The following is an 18,377-nucleotide window of genomic DNA, read 5'->3' as shown; positions in this document are numbered from 1 at the left end:
AAATAAAATTAATTTTTGGGGGAGGGGGTGGGGTTGGGGGGCAAGCCGGTGGTGGGTGGGTGGGTGGGGCTGTCAGGGATCGAATGAAAAATAAAATTTTGAAATTGAAAATATTTTTTTCAAATTAATGTTTTTCCCCAAAAAAAGATAATTTGAAATTGGAGGAGAGTTTTGGAAAATGTTTTCCTTAATTTTTGAAGGGAAGTCATTTTCCTTAATTTTGAGGAAAATGAGTTGATTTGAAAAATATTTTCCAAGATTTTGTCCCAACCAAACATGAGAAAATTGGAAAAAATATTTTCTGGAAAATGTTTTCCTTAATTTTTGAAGGGAAGTCATTTTCCTTAATTTTGAGGAAAATGAGTTGATTTGAAAAACATTTTCCAAGATTTTGTCCCAACCAAACATGAGAAAATTGGAAAACATTTTCTGGAAAATGTTTTCCTTCATACCAAACACACTCTAAGAATACATAGTACATTACTAAAAACAGAACTGGCCAGTCCAATAATATTAGAGAGGCCTGCGTGCTGAGTGTTTGTTATTAATTAACTATAATAAGCGGAACAGGATTAAAAATATTTTTATTGGATCTATGTGAAATTAAATAAAAATGCTCGTTAATAGTTGGTTCAAAAATGTTCCTATTATTGGCCAAATTAGAGGTAGCAAAATCAAACTCAACCTGTCCAATCCGACCCAATCTATTTGAATCTGAGTTGGTTATTGACCCGCCCATTTGTTAGCTTAACTCATCTCAACCCAATCCGTTAAAATTTGAGTTGATATGTTACCCAAATTGATTAATTAAGAAATCTTGTCAAAATATTTATTATTTTTTTTTTCGATTCCATATGTTATATAGTTATATAAAGAAAAAAAAATCTGTTAGGTACTAAAAGTTTATAAAATAAAAAAATAGGAAAAATTGTATGAAATAGCAAATTCTATTAATTCAAATTAAATGCAATAGTCATAGTTTATTTTATTGTAATTAGCAGCAAATCCCCTTTTTTGTCATCTGATTCGGCATACATTTTAATCATTTCGGTATAAAATGCGTTTTTGTTTGTATAAAGCAAGAGAAAAGTGTATATACAAATACAAATACATATATTTTCGTCATATACACTTATAATTATACAAATTACAATATAAAAAATGAATTTATACAAAACTGAACAATTTGTATATAATTGGATGTATCTAGCGAATTATACATATCAAAAATCTCCATAGCAAACATAAAAATTTGTTATGGAGTACAATTATGCAAACTATAACTATATCATACAAATATGATTTTTGTGTTTGTTATATGTGAATGTTTCTCTAAAAAAATAAGGTAAAACTTAGTAAAAATTGGATGGATTGAATTATGACCCATTACTAACCCGTTTTGGCCCAACTCATTTTGGCCCAAACAAATTTGGGTTGAGTTGATCTTGACCCGTTCATTGTCTTAACCCATTTAAATCCGTTCAAATCTAATTCAACTCGATCAATTGATATCCCTAAACCAAACTAGACATTTTTAGACCAAACTATAAATAAAAGATATTTTTATTTAATTCATATAAATCAAGAGCATACGAAAAAAGGTAACATAATAGGTCAGAATTTGGCCATTTTCAATATAATAAGAGATAGATTACAAGTTTGCTCATTCATGAATGCATCTGTATTTGATTCAACGTCCTCAAATTCTTTTAACTAGTTGATATTTTGTTTTTCTACCCCAAAGTGATCTCATAATAGATTTGTCATTTGCGCTACGTTGCTTATCGAACCCAAAAAATACACGTGCAATTTAATGTCTTACATAACATTATTGTACATTAACTTCCTTTTTCTTAATTTCAAATTAAAAATTTATTTGAAGTGTCATATGTATATATTTTTTTAGAAAAAAATCTGTCAATCTAAAAATCTATTAATCAGTCTTTGTGTCTTGCTCACCTTCCATTATGAGCGTTACACATATACTCCTGAGCATGAAAATAGATCGTATGCTCGATTATATAAGAGTTATAAGTGTTGTCCCTAACTTGTGATGTAATAGCAAAAAGAAAAATCCATTAATGTAATTTGATAATACATTAATTTTTACTTTAAGACAAAAGACAAAAGATATACGTAAGGTTTAAAAGTTTTTCTTGTCATATTGTTCTTTGCATATTAAATCTTTTTCTTTATGTTCGAATCGCCGCTCCGCATATAACAACGTAAAAAAGACAAATGATGAAGAATCTCTAGACCTTTTGATTATTATTATATCTTAATAGTACTATCATTCTTTCAAGTTCCTAAATACTCTCTTTGTTCGATTTTTTTTGTCATAGTTTTTATTTTTAAAGTTAAATTATAAAAATTTGACTAACATTTTAAGATGTATTTTTTCATCATATTAATATGCAAAAAATTGTAATTTATAGTACTTTTCATATAGTTTTAGAATATCCAATTTTTTTTGTTTAAAATATCGAATTAATGTGATCTAATTTACCTTTAAAAATTAGTCAAATCGACTTTCGATAAGCGCCACATGACAAATAATTTTGAACGGAGGGAATAGTAAATTATATTATCGATAATTAATTGTTTTTTTTTCTTGAGAATGTGCTTATCCAACTACTCATAGTTTTCTTAGGGCTCTTATCAGGACGGTGCTAGGTAGGACCTTTCAATAAAAAATATATATTTTTATATGTATGGTTAAAATAATTTTTAATGTATGTATAAAAATATTGAATCCCTTCAAGCTTCTTTATGTGATCAAATTTTCATATTTTAAACGTGAAAAGTCAAATTGCGTCACCGACTTTTAAAAGATAAAAGGACCCGATGATGAAGCCTTTTTTGTTGTCTACAAGGTGCTTGAGGACATCAAAGAAGACAAGGAAATGAAGATTTAAAATTAGCAAAGTGGATATGGAGGCCAAATGACATATATACATGATTTACTATAATCTTTTTTGTGAGTCAACATTGTACTAAGAATTATCTTCCTTATGTGGAAAGACAATAGACAAACAATAAAATAACAAGATTCTTGTCCCCTTCTTCTAAAGTATCTTATCTTTTATGGCTAATATTAAAACACTTCTTTTTTGGTTACTATTAGGTGGCTTGTCCGTTTACACTTCATGGGCGGTTGGAATATAATGTCTTTTATTTTTCATGTAATGCAGAATGATGCTTTGGATTTTGTGAAAATAATCTAATGATCCACCTAAAATATTTGGTGATCATGGTTCTGATATTGATTATGTTGTTCTTGATATCAAAATAATTTTTTATATGTTGTCAAAAAAGTGAGAGCTTAGTTGATATATTGATCTAATTCCTATGATTAATTAATACATCAAAATAATTTTTTTTAGAATAATGTGAATCGAATAATAATGAAGATGATGATCAAATTCAGAATGATTATTCTGTATATAATTAATGATCATAGATCGATGCTTTAATATAATATTGGATGAGAATTTGTAATAAACTCAATAAAAAGATCAACGCAATTCAAACTCAACAACGAAACTCGCAAAAAGAAGATGAAATGACTAGATATTTTTCTTTCGTAAATCCTTCTTTCTCATCCGTCATCCCTTTTAGCTAGCTGTTAATTGAGCATGGATCCCAAATCAACCTTTGTGAAGGCCTTTCAATTATGTTACTTTTTCTCTACTCAATAACTAGTTATGCAACATTCATCTAGATATCGACATTGGGCCGAGGCTGATCCATAACAAAATTCCTAACATCGTGTGTTCTTTAATGTCAATGGTGGATAATCACCGACCTTCAAGTTGTGGCCAAGAATCTCAATGGATCAAACACAAAATTCCAAACAAAATCAATTAAAAATTCTTATAACCTCGATGGTCAAATTATAACAATAATAAGGAAAAAAGATGGCATTACATTACATTAATTAGATTATGTGTGGCATTTCCGGTATGTGAAAGATGGTGCTAATCCATGTCACAATCACATCATATAGTTGATTTGCTGCTTTTTTGACAATTACTGTACTAATATTGTCAATTTATACAAGTCAAACAGTCTGAACGCAATCGTGATATCAATTAATTAGTTGATGTTTATTTTTTTTTTTAATAGAAGAGATTAATAAGCACAAAAGTGAAGAGCTTTTAAGCCCCACTTGACAAGTGACAACTAACAGTTAGATATATATGTTGACAACTTCCTATGATAAACATTGCGGCTTTTAATTAAAACCGGGTACCATTCAGAGGCGGAGTTGAGTGGGGTTCATGGATATAACCGAATCCATTAGTTTTTTTAGATTCTATATTTGTATCAAAAAATTAAATAAATACATGTATTTTAACATATGAACCTCCAAACAGAATTGATTTAGAATTCTCAAACTCCTAACTTTGGATATGCCTCTGGTACCATCACTAGCCGTTACTAGGAATGACATGATTTCTAACGATAATTGATTAATAATTATAATTTATTCGTTATCGTCAAATATTTTTTAAAAATAATTAATATTCTTTGTAAATTTTCTAAAATTTAAAGCGCTATTAAATTAAATGACAATTAATTAATATTGATAAAAGTTTTAGCAGTTTTTATTCATATTCATATTAATTAATTATCATTAAATACTATTTTTGTTAAAGAATGACAAAAGTCCCACATCGATAGTTAATAAGATGGATAGACTTCTTATAAGGCTTGGGCAATCATCCTCCCTTTGGGTTAGCTTTTGGGGTGTGAGTTAGGCCTAAGACCTAATTTCACATGGTATCAGAGCAGGGCCCGTCTCACTCGATATTGGGGTTCCCCGTAATCAAAATTGTCCACGCACCAGATGCTAAGCACTGGGCGTGAGGTGAGGTGTTAAAGAATGACAAAAGTCCCACATCGATAGTTAATAAGATGGATAGACTCCTTATAAGGCTTGGGCAATCCTCCTCCCTTTGAGCTACCTTTTGGGGTGTGAGTTAGGCCTAAGACCTAATTTCACAATTTTTGTTACATTGTAATCAACTCTTATCTTAGCTATTACCCAAGCGTCATGAATAAAAATCGTATACTAATATCTAAGTAAACTATGATATAATGTTTTGAGATTAGTCGTTTACCTTTGAATTTAAGATTTTCTCTGTTAGCTTTTACACAAATTTGATTATTTCAATCTAAGAGAAATTATGACTTTGCAAAAATACGTCATTACAAATTACCTAACAATAATAATAATTCATTGAGCAAAGCAATACGTCAAAATATTCAAAGAAGAGGATGTTGTAGAGATAAGTATAAGAGCAAAAACAAAATTTAAAAGTAAACAAGGAATGTATTAATGTGTAATGCCCTTGCTTTATAAGTTTCCAGTAGGATTAAAGCAAAGTGCTCTGGCGTGCATCTGAAATTAATCCTTAAATGGTTATCCTTAATCATCAATTAATTAAGCCTAATCTTCCATAATAATAGTCAAATCTTAGGATCTCAGTAATAAAATAATATATGTATCAACAAATTGAAGTGTCTTAGCTTTATGTAAAGGATCTTTGAGGAAATGGTCACTTATCCCATCATTTATGCCCCTTCAATGCTTCGAAAGAGTCCATCCCTTGCCCTAGGTCCTCCAATTTAAGGGAAAGAAAGGCCACAATTAAAAGATTGGTGTTTAATTTTTGTTTTTTCGTTAAGAAAAGTTGTGCAAACATACATGTGTATATTCGTCAGGAATTTTAAAAAATTGAATATTTATTACTTATTTGTGATTAATTTGGACTAACATTAGAAGATTGTATATCAAATATATAGTTGATTTGCAACAATTTTGAAACAAAAATGTAGTGTTAAAATGTCTTTGTTTAACAAATTACGGTGATTGTCATAATTTTGACTAAAATCTCTGACAAAGTAATTACAAAATGTTTGGAATGAGGGTAAAATTTATTTGGATCGGGTGTTTATACCAAGCTAATATATATGTCATGTGTTTAAATTTATAATTCATTTTACTTTATTAAATCACCTAATAATGCATTTTGTATTGGCTTGGTATAAACGCTCGGAGAAGGTAAATTTTCATCCTCATTGCTATAACTTCTTGTTAAGAAAAGCTTTTTCCAATATCAAATAAGAAATCATGACATTAAGTGCATGAATAAATTTTAATTTTTGAAAGTTCAATATCGAGTAAGATAAAAGGAAATCATACTTTTGATATCACGTAAAATTAAGTTATTAACTTAAGTTTTAACTCACACTCTCAAAAGGAAAGATGATTGTCTAATATTTATGAGGAGAATAAACTTTTTATTAATTACTAATATTAGACTTTTTCATTCCTTAACGTATTAAAATAGTGATACCTGAAGATCCTATTTATGGAAATCACCAGGAAAAAAAAAAATTTTCACACATTACCGTTATTTACTTTGTTATTTTTCAGTTATAGATTCACTTTTCATGGGCAATCACCTAATGTTTATTTATTTATTTAGTATCTAAAGTTGCTAGATAAAACAAAAGTTTTTTTATACTATTTGTGTATCCACTACTTCTATATCTACTAGTAATATACGGGACACACATCTTGGTCGACGTGTGCGAGTGCTTTTCGGAAATAAAATTTGAGTTCGAGAATAATTTAGTCATAATAAGATTATTGTTGCGGCTTGCAAATTAAAATTTTCAAAATATCACATTATTCCATATATATTATTTAAAATTATATTAAAAAAATTATAAAAATAAGTTATAATAAAATTATAAAATAAAACAAATAAAATAATATATATTGAGAACTTGTCCGGACTTTTATATCTAGTAGTGTAATATAGCATCAGATAATTTGATACTCCCTTCTTTTATTTTGAATTCCTACTTGGATCAAATTCAAAAGTTAGTATCAGCAGCTGTTAGTTAAATTCTTGAATGTATTATTTTTTCAGTCACAAAGATCAGAATTGATTAATTCAGCAATATAAAGAGAAATCATTCTGAGTTTAGAATATTTAACGTAAAAGGCAATACAAAAGGGAAATGTTCAAAAACCATCAGATCATATTATTATTATACAGAAGGGAAAAAAAACATTCCTTGTTAGTAACTATAATCACACACTGTATCTAGACACAAACTGAGCCAGTTTTGGACTATGTTACTCGTCACTACAAGAACACTGTGAATTACATGGGGATGGAGATTTTCCTGAGAACTAGTATGAAAATTTGCAGGAAAATAAATTTCTTGTGAATTTTCATACTAATTCCCAAGAAAATCCCCATGTAGTTCACAGTTTTTTGTGCATTCAAGAATGCAGCCGCACACATGTCAGTTCCTCCAAAAATGCATTTACTTTTGGAGCATCCAACACACACCCGATGACATTTTTGAAGGGTCTGAGTAACATAGATTAATATGGACACTAGGATGTAGGGAGGATGTATCAGGATGGATTAATCTTGATTTCTACTTCCCTAGTTCTTACTCAGTCTTGGCAAGACTATAACTTTCTGATTAGTTGTTTTTAAAATGGTGATGAGGGTCAGGTCCTCCTGGACTCACTCGCTGAGGCCACTCGTGTGCGCCAACTTTCGCCTTCTCTCTTTCGAATTGTTCCTCCAACGCTTCCCTGGCAATCCTAATAGACCTTATGGGGCGAGCCTCGAGTAATGCAGACGAAAGCAATAGCAAAATAATGCAAGATAAATACTTGAACTTAGACATTGTATTTATCATTCAAGAATATGCAACTAGCCAGAGTGTTTCACAACAGCTAGAGATCAGTCCCATTATATATACATTTCTTGCTGTGACTACTCGTTATGTTCAATAATTTTTTTAATACATTTGTAGACCTTTAGTTAGAGGAAACTGATTCAAGAAGCACAATGTCTTTGTCTTTTTTTTATCCAAACAAATTTCACTATCCAGTAATGTCAAGGCATGGGGTCTGCATTGTCCATTTATGAAATTATAAGTTTATTCTTTCTCAAGCGATACCTAGGAAAATGTCAACCCTCTTTGTGTCAGCTTATTTTAAAAGGTTATAAGTTTGCTTTTTTGGGCCATGAATAAAGATTTAGTGAGGACCACATGTAGGGATTATGGAGGATGACTTTGATAAAAATAGTGAATATACAGCAGGGAATTCATCTAATTTGAATAGATGCTGATGGGGATAGAATTAAGTTCATTGGCTGAACGGTTTATTATACGTCAACAACCAATTTATAAGCAGATATATACCTAATGGACTGGTATTTCTGATAAACATGAAACTCATACAGATATAGTGAGCCAAGCAGCCAAAAAGAAGAGAGCTTTACTTAATGCAAAAGCCAATAGGAACTAAGATGAAAACAGCATCTCAACATCAATAGTAAAGTTGTGGATTAGATAAAAAAAATAAATTCAAGATCTTTGTACCATATTATTCGAATTATGTATCAGATAATCTTACTACAGCAACATATCCAGTGAAATCCCACAATTTGGGTAGAGTTATGTGCATGCCGTAGTACTACCAAAACCCTTGGCTCAAGTACAGGAAAAACAGGTATAGAAAAGAAGAAAAAACAGTGAAACAACATAAAAACTAATAAGAGAAATAGTAGAAAGGAATAAGAACAACAACAAAATAGCGCAGTAACTTAAACACAATAAACATATAATGATAGGTATCAAAAGCAAGAACTATAAGAATTCGGCTAGTACTCCGACAAACACCAACAAGCCTAAGCCCTCGAAAAACAAGACAACACTATCTTTTAACCTTCTATGCTTATACATGACCTCCACGGCCACCTATCTAAGGTCATGTCATTGGTAATATGAAGTTGTCTAAATTCGGATAATTTTCTTGTTCAAAGAATAAAAAAAAGTCTAACTTTGATAAAGCACGCTGATTAAAGAATGTCCTGTCGATACTCAGATTCAGCCAAAATCACTCTTATCAGCAGATAATAGCTGCCTTCTTTAACCAACATAGACTCAGCATAGCAGGGAATTGAAATGAAAAGACTGCGCTGTCAGAATCTTTTACTATAGTATGCTCTAGCAAGTAGAATGTTCATTAATTTATGCACCCCTCAAAGTTAAACTTAGAAAGTAGATATATTCTCATTCCTGATACCCCTGTTTCTCTTGCAAAAAACCTATAATCCCAAGTCAAAAATTACAAAAATTACTCAACGCATTAAATGGTCATGTAGGTGAATCCAAGATCTAAAGTAAGAAGTTCAGAATGACCATAGTCTCATTATATTTGTACATTTTGATTTATTTTTTTTACATGTGCATATATACATAATTCGAGCTAAAGTTCAATTGAATCTAAAATACTCGCCTTAAATTCACCTCAATATACAGAAAAAACCTATCAGCTCCACGATACGATGGACAGTGTCGTTGTGGCTCCAGTTTACTTAAGAAAGACCTAGCGTTGAAAATTATGTATACCTAATCTATTAGTTGCCTCCACACTTTTGACCTAACAATGATAAACCAACTTTTAGAATGCTTTAACTGCAACCAGTGTTATAGCTATCTGATTGACATCATTACTCTAATAAAGTGAGGATTAGCATATAATTCTCTCAACAACAAGCCTATGGCCAACGTACTGGTTCCCATATTGCTTATTCCCCCCGCCCCCCCGGGACTCGAGCAAGTAAACAGTAGATTTCACATTACATAGCAATGATCGGGGGAGGAGGATGCAACGTCTAGGCAGGCATATGAACCAAGTTTCATTTTTCTTCTATCTATTTTTTTAAGATGGGGGTTTAATCAGGAAAAAAGATCTCCATAGAGGAACTATGGTCTCATTGTAATATTAATCATGGGAGACTAATTGTAATTGATTTTTCATTAGTCTTCTCAACTCTTGTTTCCTTCAACTTTGCAAAGGGAAGCCTCTTTCTCCTACAACAAGATTTAGAAAGGTATGATCCAACGTCATACCTTATTTCTTACCACATACTACCTCTTATTTTTGTAAAAAACAAAATATGCCACCTACAGCTCCACAGTATGACAAGTTGGTCACTTGAGGAAAAAAAAATACCAAGCAAACTCGATAGTTTATAAAAATTTCTAGAGACTGCTCTAATTCCACTTTAAGTAATGAAAAACTAATTAGAGATCAACTAGAAGAATAAATTTTGCTTTGTATTTCTTGATCCTCGACTGTACAGAGAAGCTATCTCTTTATACAAAAAGAATCCTAATGATAAATACTAACTCTAAAAGATAAATACTATAGATAATTACAAGGTAGATTATTTACATGAGGAGTCCTAGTTACACCCGAATACGAATCCTAATGATAAATACTAACTCTAAAAGATAAATACTAAAGATAATTGCAAGGTAGATTATTTCCATGAGGAGTCCTAGTTACACCCGAATATTAATCCTACTCCTCCTCTGAATGTACTTGCGTTGGTCAGAACTTAGAAATAATTGAGGCCCAAGTGTATAAGCCCAAAGACGATTCAGCTCAAGATAGGGCAGTTTCATTTTTTTCCGACAAGAAGTAATTTCATAAAATGTATGCCTTAGAATTTAGAACTGTTATCTTACTCCCTCCTCAGTGTTTTAGCCTGTTACTCGTCATAAGTTCAACTTTTAGCTCATACTGTTAAGAGTTGCTTCAGATCTTGGGCTATTGACCTGTATTTGGAAATGAATCACATAGGTAGTAATAGAAGACAAATATCTCATTTGGTGCGTCTTTATAAGGTGCCCAAGAGAAGGAAGCTGTAAAGAATCACAAAATTATGGTGTAAAGACTAACAAGAGGTTCAATATCTTCTGGTGCTCTCAGTATAAGCAGACTGCCCACACCTGTACATGGACATATTATTAGATGCCAAATGTATGTGGGATACTTGAAATTTAGTAGAAGTTTGATTTCCCTTCAGCGGGAAGATCTGCCTCTGAGAGTAACCACTTTAGTTTGTTATCAGCAAAAGTCTTCTTTTACATTTGTGTAATCAATGCTTCTTCACCCGAGGAAAGCAAAGAAAAAAGATTCTCCGCGACTGCATTGAACATGCAGCAGACTCCGCCTGAAACTACAGAACTGGAACCAGGGATGACAAACAAAGCAGTAAGGTTTGTGTTCAATATCTTTACTCAAGTCCTTTTCGAGGGGTGTAACACACATAGGAGAAAAATACCTCTATGTTGTCTTATTGTGATTCTATTTGGTGATTCCTCGTCATCAATTCAGCAGCAAATTTCTGAACCCTGTGTATGTTTTAAGGGGTGAAGGCATACACAACTTATTTTTAAATAGAGAATTGAAATTGTGAAAAGGAAGTGGTGCGACAGTAGGTCAGTAATAAGGATATCTTCTCTCTATAAATTGGATGGTTAAGCAGAAGCAGCTTATTGTTGTTCACAACAGCTCGAACTAATAGTTCTTTTGCCTCCTCTTGCTTTTTTCTCAGCATGTTGCATATCTGCAAACACAATAAACTATTATTAGCCAGCAATGACAGTCTCCAGTCCCATGCCTCAATGAAGTATAATTGTTGTTAGCACAGAGGAAAAGGAGCTAAGTTAAAACAGTCTCCCATATCATGCCTCAGGTCCTGGCCTCACCTAAGAACAAATTGTTGTTAGCTAGAATGAAAGAAGCTAAGTTGAAGACTGAAGAATTCTTGCACGCCCATAATGTTTGGACTTCTGTTATCCGCTTAAAAGCATTAAAACAAGAGTAGACTAGGAGCCTAGGACACTAATTATTGCATCAACCAACTGGTTTGGGATACTATTATGTTCCACCAATATAAGAGATACATTAGCCCACCAACAAAATCAGACATAACAGTCAAAAATGTCTTGTAGTTCGTCTCTTCTTTTTCTTTGTCAAATTTATGGATGCTTCTTGGACTACTGGGGTGAAGTGAAAACAGACCCTGCTTTCAAAAGCATACTGAAAGTTTTCACTAAGGTGGAACTCAATAGCTAGGATTGATACAACGCTAAGAATTTTAAGAAAATTTAAATCCAAAGATATAAACCTAAAAGGAACTACTGTAACAATTTCAAGGACCAACAAGGACAAGTCAAAATTACCAACAGAAAACAAGTTGAGAGAGAATGCCTTTTTCTTGTTCATGCAGCCAATATAAAATGGGAAGGTGGTATCATGCACCTAATTCTCAGAGAAGCTTAAAATATGAACTTTTTGTTGTCTGGTTATTTGTTTAGAGTACAAAAATACTGGCTGAACAATCATTTATCTTTTTTTCAAAATTGGTGGCAGTGATTACTTCATGAGTTATTTGAAAAGATGCTCATACTAAACCAGAAATAGAAAACAAGGACGAATAAAAAATAGCGGGAAGCACTGCTTACATCTTCAAGATCCTTTGACAAAGTCTGAGCCTTCTTTATGTTGTCCTCATCTTCTATCACAGAAGGGCTTCCTAACTCTTTGGTGTTCATCCTCGTAGGAACATCACGTAAAGAGATTTGACAATCTTCATATTCGATTGTCTTATTACCATTTACAGAATGATCATGGTCATTAACCTATCAGTGAAGAATGGTGAAGATATTTAAAATGTTGACATGCTTTTAGATTCCAATATAGTGAAGCACTTGCAAAACTATGTCAAACATATATATCTGTTCCTTTTCTACCAATCACCTGTTTGTTGCATATACTTTCTGTACCTTCAGAGGATCCCCTGTAGAATATTGAGGAGTAATCATGCCTACATTCAGCTTGATGAAAAGTTGGAAAGTAACTAATTTTATAGAAAAACCTGCTTCCATTGGGTGATTGTGCAAGACGCTTTGATGGAAGTAGGATCATGAAATCTGAATTTGTCTGCATTAAATGCTATCACAAATGTCAAAGATGTCCCATAGTGGTTGTGTAACTATGCAGATAAGTTGCTCCTTTTGCAAGGGAAAGTGGTGGAGAAAAGGAAAGCAGACCTTAATGCTTGTAGATTTCCTAGGATCAATGTAATTATGGTTTTAGCTTGAAACTTTTTGGAGGTAGCCAGCATACCCTTAATGCTGAAGAATACAACTTTAACTTTATCAAAAAAAAAAAAAAGGAAAACAGACCTCTGGTTCTTTCCTCTTCATAGACAAGTTAACAGGTGTTTGCTTCAGCATCTCTTTGTCTTTGGCTTGTAAAATAGCTTTAAACCCACCATGCTGGTCCACAGCTTTTGAGGACTTCAAATTTTTTTGCAACACTGTCTGAGGTGTATCAGGATTTGTACCAAGTTTTCTGCATGTGATACATGTGATTGATTGACAGCTTGCAGAAATATGAGAAGGCGTATTTTTGAAGAATTTGAAAGAAAAATAGTATTGTACGCTGAAATTTTTAAGCTAGATGTCTCTAGAAGATTCCTGGCAGCTTTAATTGGAAGTGTTTTGTCTCCTTGGTTGAGAGTGCTCTTTGCAGTTGGAATCGGAGCTATGTTCCTTGGAATGGCTATGCTGCATGGGACGGATGCAGCTATCTGTTGAGTTTTGCTTGGAAGATTTACCCCAGAACTGTAGGAAACATGTCAAAGATTTTTGGGTTAGAAAATGTTTCTATTTTCATTGATCAAGAGAGACATTTGACTGGAATCAAGCACAATATCAGAGTGTCGTATATATGGCTTAGAAATATGGAATTATCATTGATAACAAGTAAGACGACTTATTAATCTACTGAGACTGCCAAACAATATCTTGTATTACTAATAATTTTGGGTGAAATGATTTCCATATGCATCAAGCATGACTAGCTTAAGAGAGAAAAATCAAATAAATCAGATCAATATATTAACTCTTTATAGTGCAGGTGTCCAAACAGAAACAGTAGTTGCCAAATACACTAAGCAACATAATCAGCTAAGCAGTCCATGTATGGTGAGGAATAGTCTTAACTCTTATATGCATATCAAACATTTTACAAGGTGATTTCGACGGCATATCTGGTTGGAAGAGCATCAATCAGAGGGGAAAAACCTGAAAGTAAGAACTTTACTGCTTGCTTTGCTTTTCTGGGGAGCAGATTTGGCGGTCGATGTTCTTATGTTTTTCGCAGCATCCGCCTGGGAGCCCTTGCTAAAGTATTATTATTACGATGACGATGGATTATCAACAACAGAAGTTAGTATTTTTGCAGTTACCATGAAATTACGGCCAGGTAAAGTAAAAAGAAACTTGGAAATTAAGCATGATACAAAAAGTAAGTTACCAAAAACTTACATAGAAGTCCCTAAAACTTGGCATCCCTCCTGCCTTCCTGTCTGAAGAGGGTTAATCTTTGGTAGAGATCTAGAGTCTGAGGCAAAACCAGCCTTGCTCCCAGTGTCATCATCTTTGTTATCTTGAGATCTGTATTAGATTATATCATATACACTGTCTACAAAATTTCGGCTAGTTTATACCATCGGCTTACTTTATTTCAGCTGGACGACTCTGTGGTATGGGGCCAATTCTTTTGTTACTAAATGCAGAAACATTTGTCTCAGTCAGTGATGTTGTCTGCGTCTGTGCTGCAGGTTTAATTGATGGCATAAAAAACTTTGACCTGATAACACCAGAGTCTCTTCTTTTCTCTACTGTCAATTTTTCAGCTACTATTCTGTGACAATTTCAGAGAAAGCAAGTGCACCACAGTATTATAAAATGCATGACAGATACTTATTTTACACCATTCTGTGCAGTAGCTAAGCCCTACAGTTTCCAAGTTAGAAATCCTGGACAGTAATGCTGAATAAATAAAAGGGAGATGGTCTATATTGACCTACTTGCTTAACGAGGAAGCAGAAGGCTCTGAAGATGGGCTCTGAATGTTGTTACAGACTTTCATGTCTCGCATTTTTTCTTCAGTAGCATTTGACATACTGTTGGAATGTGTCTCAGTCCTGTCCTTGTTGGTCACCAAAACGTGCTTATCACTGTCAAAGTTTCTCCTATCACTAGCATCTTTCATTGAGGTTGCAACATCTTCCAAAGAGAAATTTTCTAAAACTGACTTGTCATAGTTTGTGTCAGAGTCCAAAAGCACCCTTTTGTTAGAATTTGTTCCTACACCTAAGAGACTAACATCCGCAGCCACAGAATTAACATGTTCCTGTAAACTTGAAGAATTATTCCTCTTTGATTCACTCTGTGATATCAAAGACGATCCCTCCTCTACTTGGCAAACTGTTTCACGAGTGCTGGTGGATATTTTTTCTTGTAATAAACTTTTCTCTTTTTCCAGTGAAACTTCATAGCCAGCAGATTGCAATTTTAAAATTTCATTGTTGCTCATAGTAGTGTTTGAAGATAAACTATGTTTTGTGGTGCCATGACTTTTATCTATGTCAATATGAGAATCGACAATTGAAGTCACCCTGGCCTCTGATGCAGTGTGTTTCTGAACTGTCCCCTCCTCTAACGAACCAATGTCTTTGTTCAGATGACTTCCAGAGCCTTCATTACCACTTCTCTTCGAAGATGAAAATTCCTTTTCTTGGTCGTTCTTTGCCTTTTCTCTACTCTCCTGGCTTGATCCAAAACTAAAATAATCCTTTTCTTTGTTGTTCTTTGCCTTTTCTCTACTCTCCTGGCTCGATCCAAAGCTGAAACAATCCTTTTCTTGGTTGTTCTTTGCCTTCTCTCTACTCTCCTGGCTTGATCCAAAATTGAAACAATCCTTTTCTTGGTTGTTCTTCGCTTTGCCATTACTCTCCTGACTTGACCCAAACCTGAAATTATCCAACCTGAACCAAACACAGGAGGGGATACTCCACTTAGGTACAAATAGAACTACTGAGTCATGTTTTGATGAACTGAAGCATAATTTACGCCTTAGATAAATACAGAGCAGAGTATAAAGGACCACCAAAGGTAGTACATACTCAAAATCAAATGAAAAATTGAAGCCATCTCCTTTCTTTTTGTTGACAGCAACAGTGGATTCTTCTTTTGATGTCTCCTTTGATTTTTGATCCTTTTTACTTGGGGGATATATATCAAGATCTGACATGTCAACGTTGAAGGACGACATCTTCCCGAAATCAGTATCAAGAGCGAAATCCATATCCCTGAAGAAAGTTCAATGTAAGCAACATATCATTTCTCCGTTATTCTACATTCTTTAGCTTGTCCTGAATCAAGTCTGGAAAATTGTTTATCAAAAAGTACTGCAATTTATAACATAGAACAACACCGTTAAGAGAGGCAGACAAATAGACTTGCAAGTTAATGACAGAAACCTTAGATCCAAGTACACAATAAAAAGGTAATATACGAGTAAAATAAAAATCATGAATATGAGTATTTGATACAGTAGCTTAGCAAATAAACTAATTATGCTATCAAAAATAGAAACAAGGCTATGCAGGGTTTACTCTTTGTCAAAGTTGAATGTCTTTTTCTTGTTCTTGGATATAGGCCCAAAGTCGAAATCCATTGCATCATCTTCTCCCATAGACACTGACTTGAACGACTTAAGAAAGTCATTTCCAATATCCAGATCTGTCATAACATAATATGAACAGCAATTATTTAAGACACAAGGACATTAACAAATTACTACTGATTAAATAACTGCACTACTCAAGATGTGGATAAGTAAAAACTTGTCGATAACTATCTTTTACAAAAGTTATGCTTCAATGTAGCATTCCCATTTTGAAGGATGTCACCCGATATCTGTTGTTCGTGGCATTCTCATTTTCAGAAAGCTAATTATCTGAAATGACTCTTGTACACCAAGTACTGATGGATTACTACTGATTAAATAACTGCACTACTCAAGATGTGGATAAGTAAAAACTTGTCGATAACTATCTTTTACAAAAGTTATGCTTCAATGTAGCATTCCCATTTTGAAGGATGTCACCCGATATCTGTTGTTCGTGGCATTCTCATTTTCAGAAAGCTAATTATCTGAAATGACTCTTGTACACCAAGTACTGATGGATCAGCGATGTGAATCTCATCTTGATTGTCTCTGTAATATTGACTAAAACAGATTTGGTATTACATAACATTCTGTTGAAGGAAGCTATCTGTTTTAGTAGGTAATTAATGTTGAAATCGGATCTGTTTAAGTTTTAAGAAGTGCACTTTTCAGTTTCTAATGGTACAAAAAGGTTAGAGCCCTAGTAGGAACCCAAAACAAATGGTAAATACCAAGTAACGAGTTGTTGTCTTTTGCTTTGACAGTCGAGGATGCTCCCTTCTGTGTTTCTGTCATCTGCACAGAAAGAATGGTTTTGTAGTTAACTGCTGCAGGCTCTCAAAGGAATAACAAAGTGCTACGAAATCCAACCAAACAAGAAATGAATATTCCAGAAACTATTTGAATGTGGACAGAGTTTGCTTTCTCAATGCAAAGGATATTAAAAGAGAACCAAACATATATTTTCGTAGTCTTATGCCTCTTTTCCAATCCTAGAGATACTGATAGAATAGAGTTCAAGGATCAGAAATTAAGTTTCCTGGCAATTAAGGAAGCTAAATAACTTGATCAATTCATGAGTGCAAAAGAAAATCCTATTGAATAAACTGGAAAATAGAAGAGAAATGCGATTTAAAATTTTTCCAATTATACGTACTGGTTCGATGACAAGGCTATGAGAAATTAAATCACGTGGATTCACCTCTCTCCTGAGCTGTTCAAGTAGAGTAATCATCTTGGCATACAACTGTCGACTATTCTAAAGTTTCTTATTGTAGCATAAAACATACACAAATTGATGAATTTTAAATCAATCACCAACTAAAATTGTCAGAAAATAGAGGATTTGTTGATGATGCAGCTAAAATCAATGTCTCAGTAAGAACGAGTTGATCTCTTCATCAATTCACCAAATTTACAAATTGAAACAAAAATTCACAGCTCAGATTATGCGAAAATTGATTATGCATCACCAAATTTCCTCGATTAAACATTTTCACAGTTTTCTACATACGGAAGAAATCGAAGTAAAAGCAAAAACTATACGAATCTGCAAAACCTGTTGAAAGTGAACGACGGATTGAAAAAGACGATTTCAGCTTCTTTTCCCGGTGAATTCAATGCTTTGGTTCCGAATCCCGATCGCTTGCTATCGCTTTGCGTTAGTGTAAATATGGAGTGAATAGAGACTACAGAGAATACGGGGTCGAAATAATAATCGTTTCGCGCCTAAATTGGGTTTATATAGATGGACAATTAAGGGTATTATTGGCATACACAATTAAGGAATTCTATTCCGGAATGTGCCAAAGAAGGAATTTAAATTGCCATAGCTGGAAAATTTGTTTTTAAGGACTAGGAGAAGAAATTACAAGCAATTATTGTCCACCTCCTTTATAAGCTAACAAAAATATTTTTCCGATATCTTCTTTGTAATTCTGAAATCACTACA

General features: G+C 33.1%; 1 protein-coding gene across 5 annotated transcripts; it reads right to left on the bottom strand.

Moving 5' to 3' along the window:
* Positions 1-10,146: 10,146 nt before the first annotated feature.
* Positions 10,147-18,266, bottom strand: LOC107009596 (uncharacterized protein At4g18490). 5 transcript variants are annotated; one of them, XM_015208940.2, is made up of 16 exons: positions 17,985-18,266; positions 17,158-17,221; positions 16,371-16,497; positions 15,879-16,064; positions 14,781-15,740; positions 14,429-14,614; positions 14,236-14,364; positions 13,993-14,091; positions 13,348-13,530; positions 13,090-13,258; positions 12,780-12,844; positions 12,662-12,701; positions 12,367-12,543; positions 11,355-11,465; positions 11,181-11,258; positions 10,147-11,083 (listed from the first exon to the last, which is right to left on the bottom strand). In XM_015208940.2, the coding sequence occupies exons 2-15, from the start codon at positions 17,219-17,221 to the stop codon at positions 11,193-11,195; spliced, it is 2,562 nt and encodes an 853-aa protein (XP_015064426.1). In that variant the 5' UTR covers positions 17,985-18,266; the 3' UTR covers positions 10,147-11,083; positions 11,181-11,192. The 5 variants fall into 5 exon arrangements, 3 of the variants coding, with proteins under 3 accessions (XP_015064426.1, XP_027770208.1, XP_027770209.1); XM_027914407.1 differs by having other exon boundaries at positions 12,662-12,844; XR_003576521.1 differs by lacking the exons at positions 10,147-11,083; positions 11,181-11,258; positions 11,355-11,465 and having other exon boundaries at positions 12,516-12,543; positions 12,780-12,973.
* Positions 18,267-18,377: the final 111 nt, after the last annotated feature.

Source organism: Solanum pennellii, chromosome 2 (assembly GCF_001406875.1).
Source record: "Solanum pennellii chromosome 2, SPENNV200".
NCBI lineage: Eukaryota > Viridiplantae > Streptophyta > Magnoliopsida > Solanales > Solanaceae > Solanum > Solanum pennellii.
This window is presented reverse-complemented; position numbering and strand designations above follow the sequence as displayed.

Bases quoted from the DNA above. Each gene is read 5' to 3' on its own strand.
- LOC107009596 (XM_027914407.1), bottom strand. From the start codon at position 17,221: ATGACAGAAACACAGAAGGGAGCATCCTCGACTGTCAAAGCAAAAGAC. The intron at 14,092-14,235 runs GTAAGTTTTTGG...ATAATACTTTAG, and splicing joins CAAGTTTTAGGGACTTCTAT to CAAGGGCTCCCAGGCGGATG. The intron at 11,466-12,366 runs GTAAGCAGTGCT...TTGTGTTTGCAG, and splicing joins TGTCAAAGGATCTTGAAGAT to ATATGCAACATGCTGAGAAA.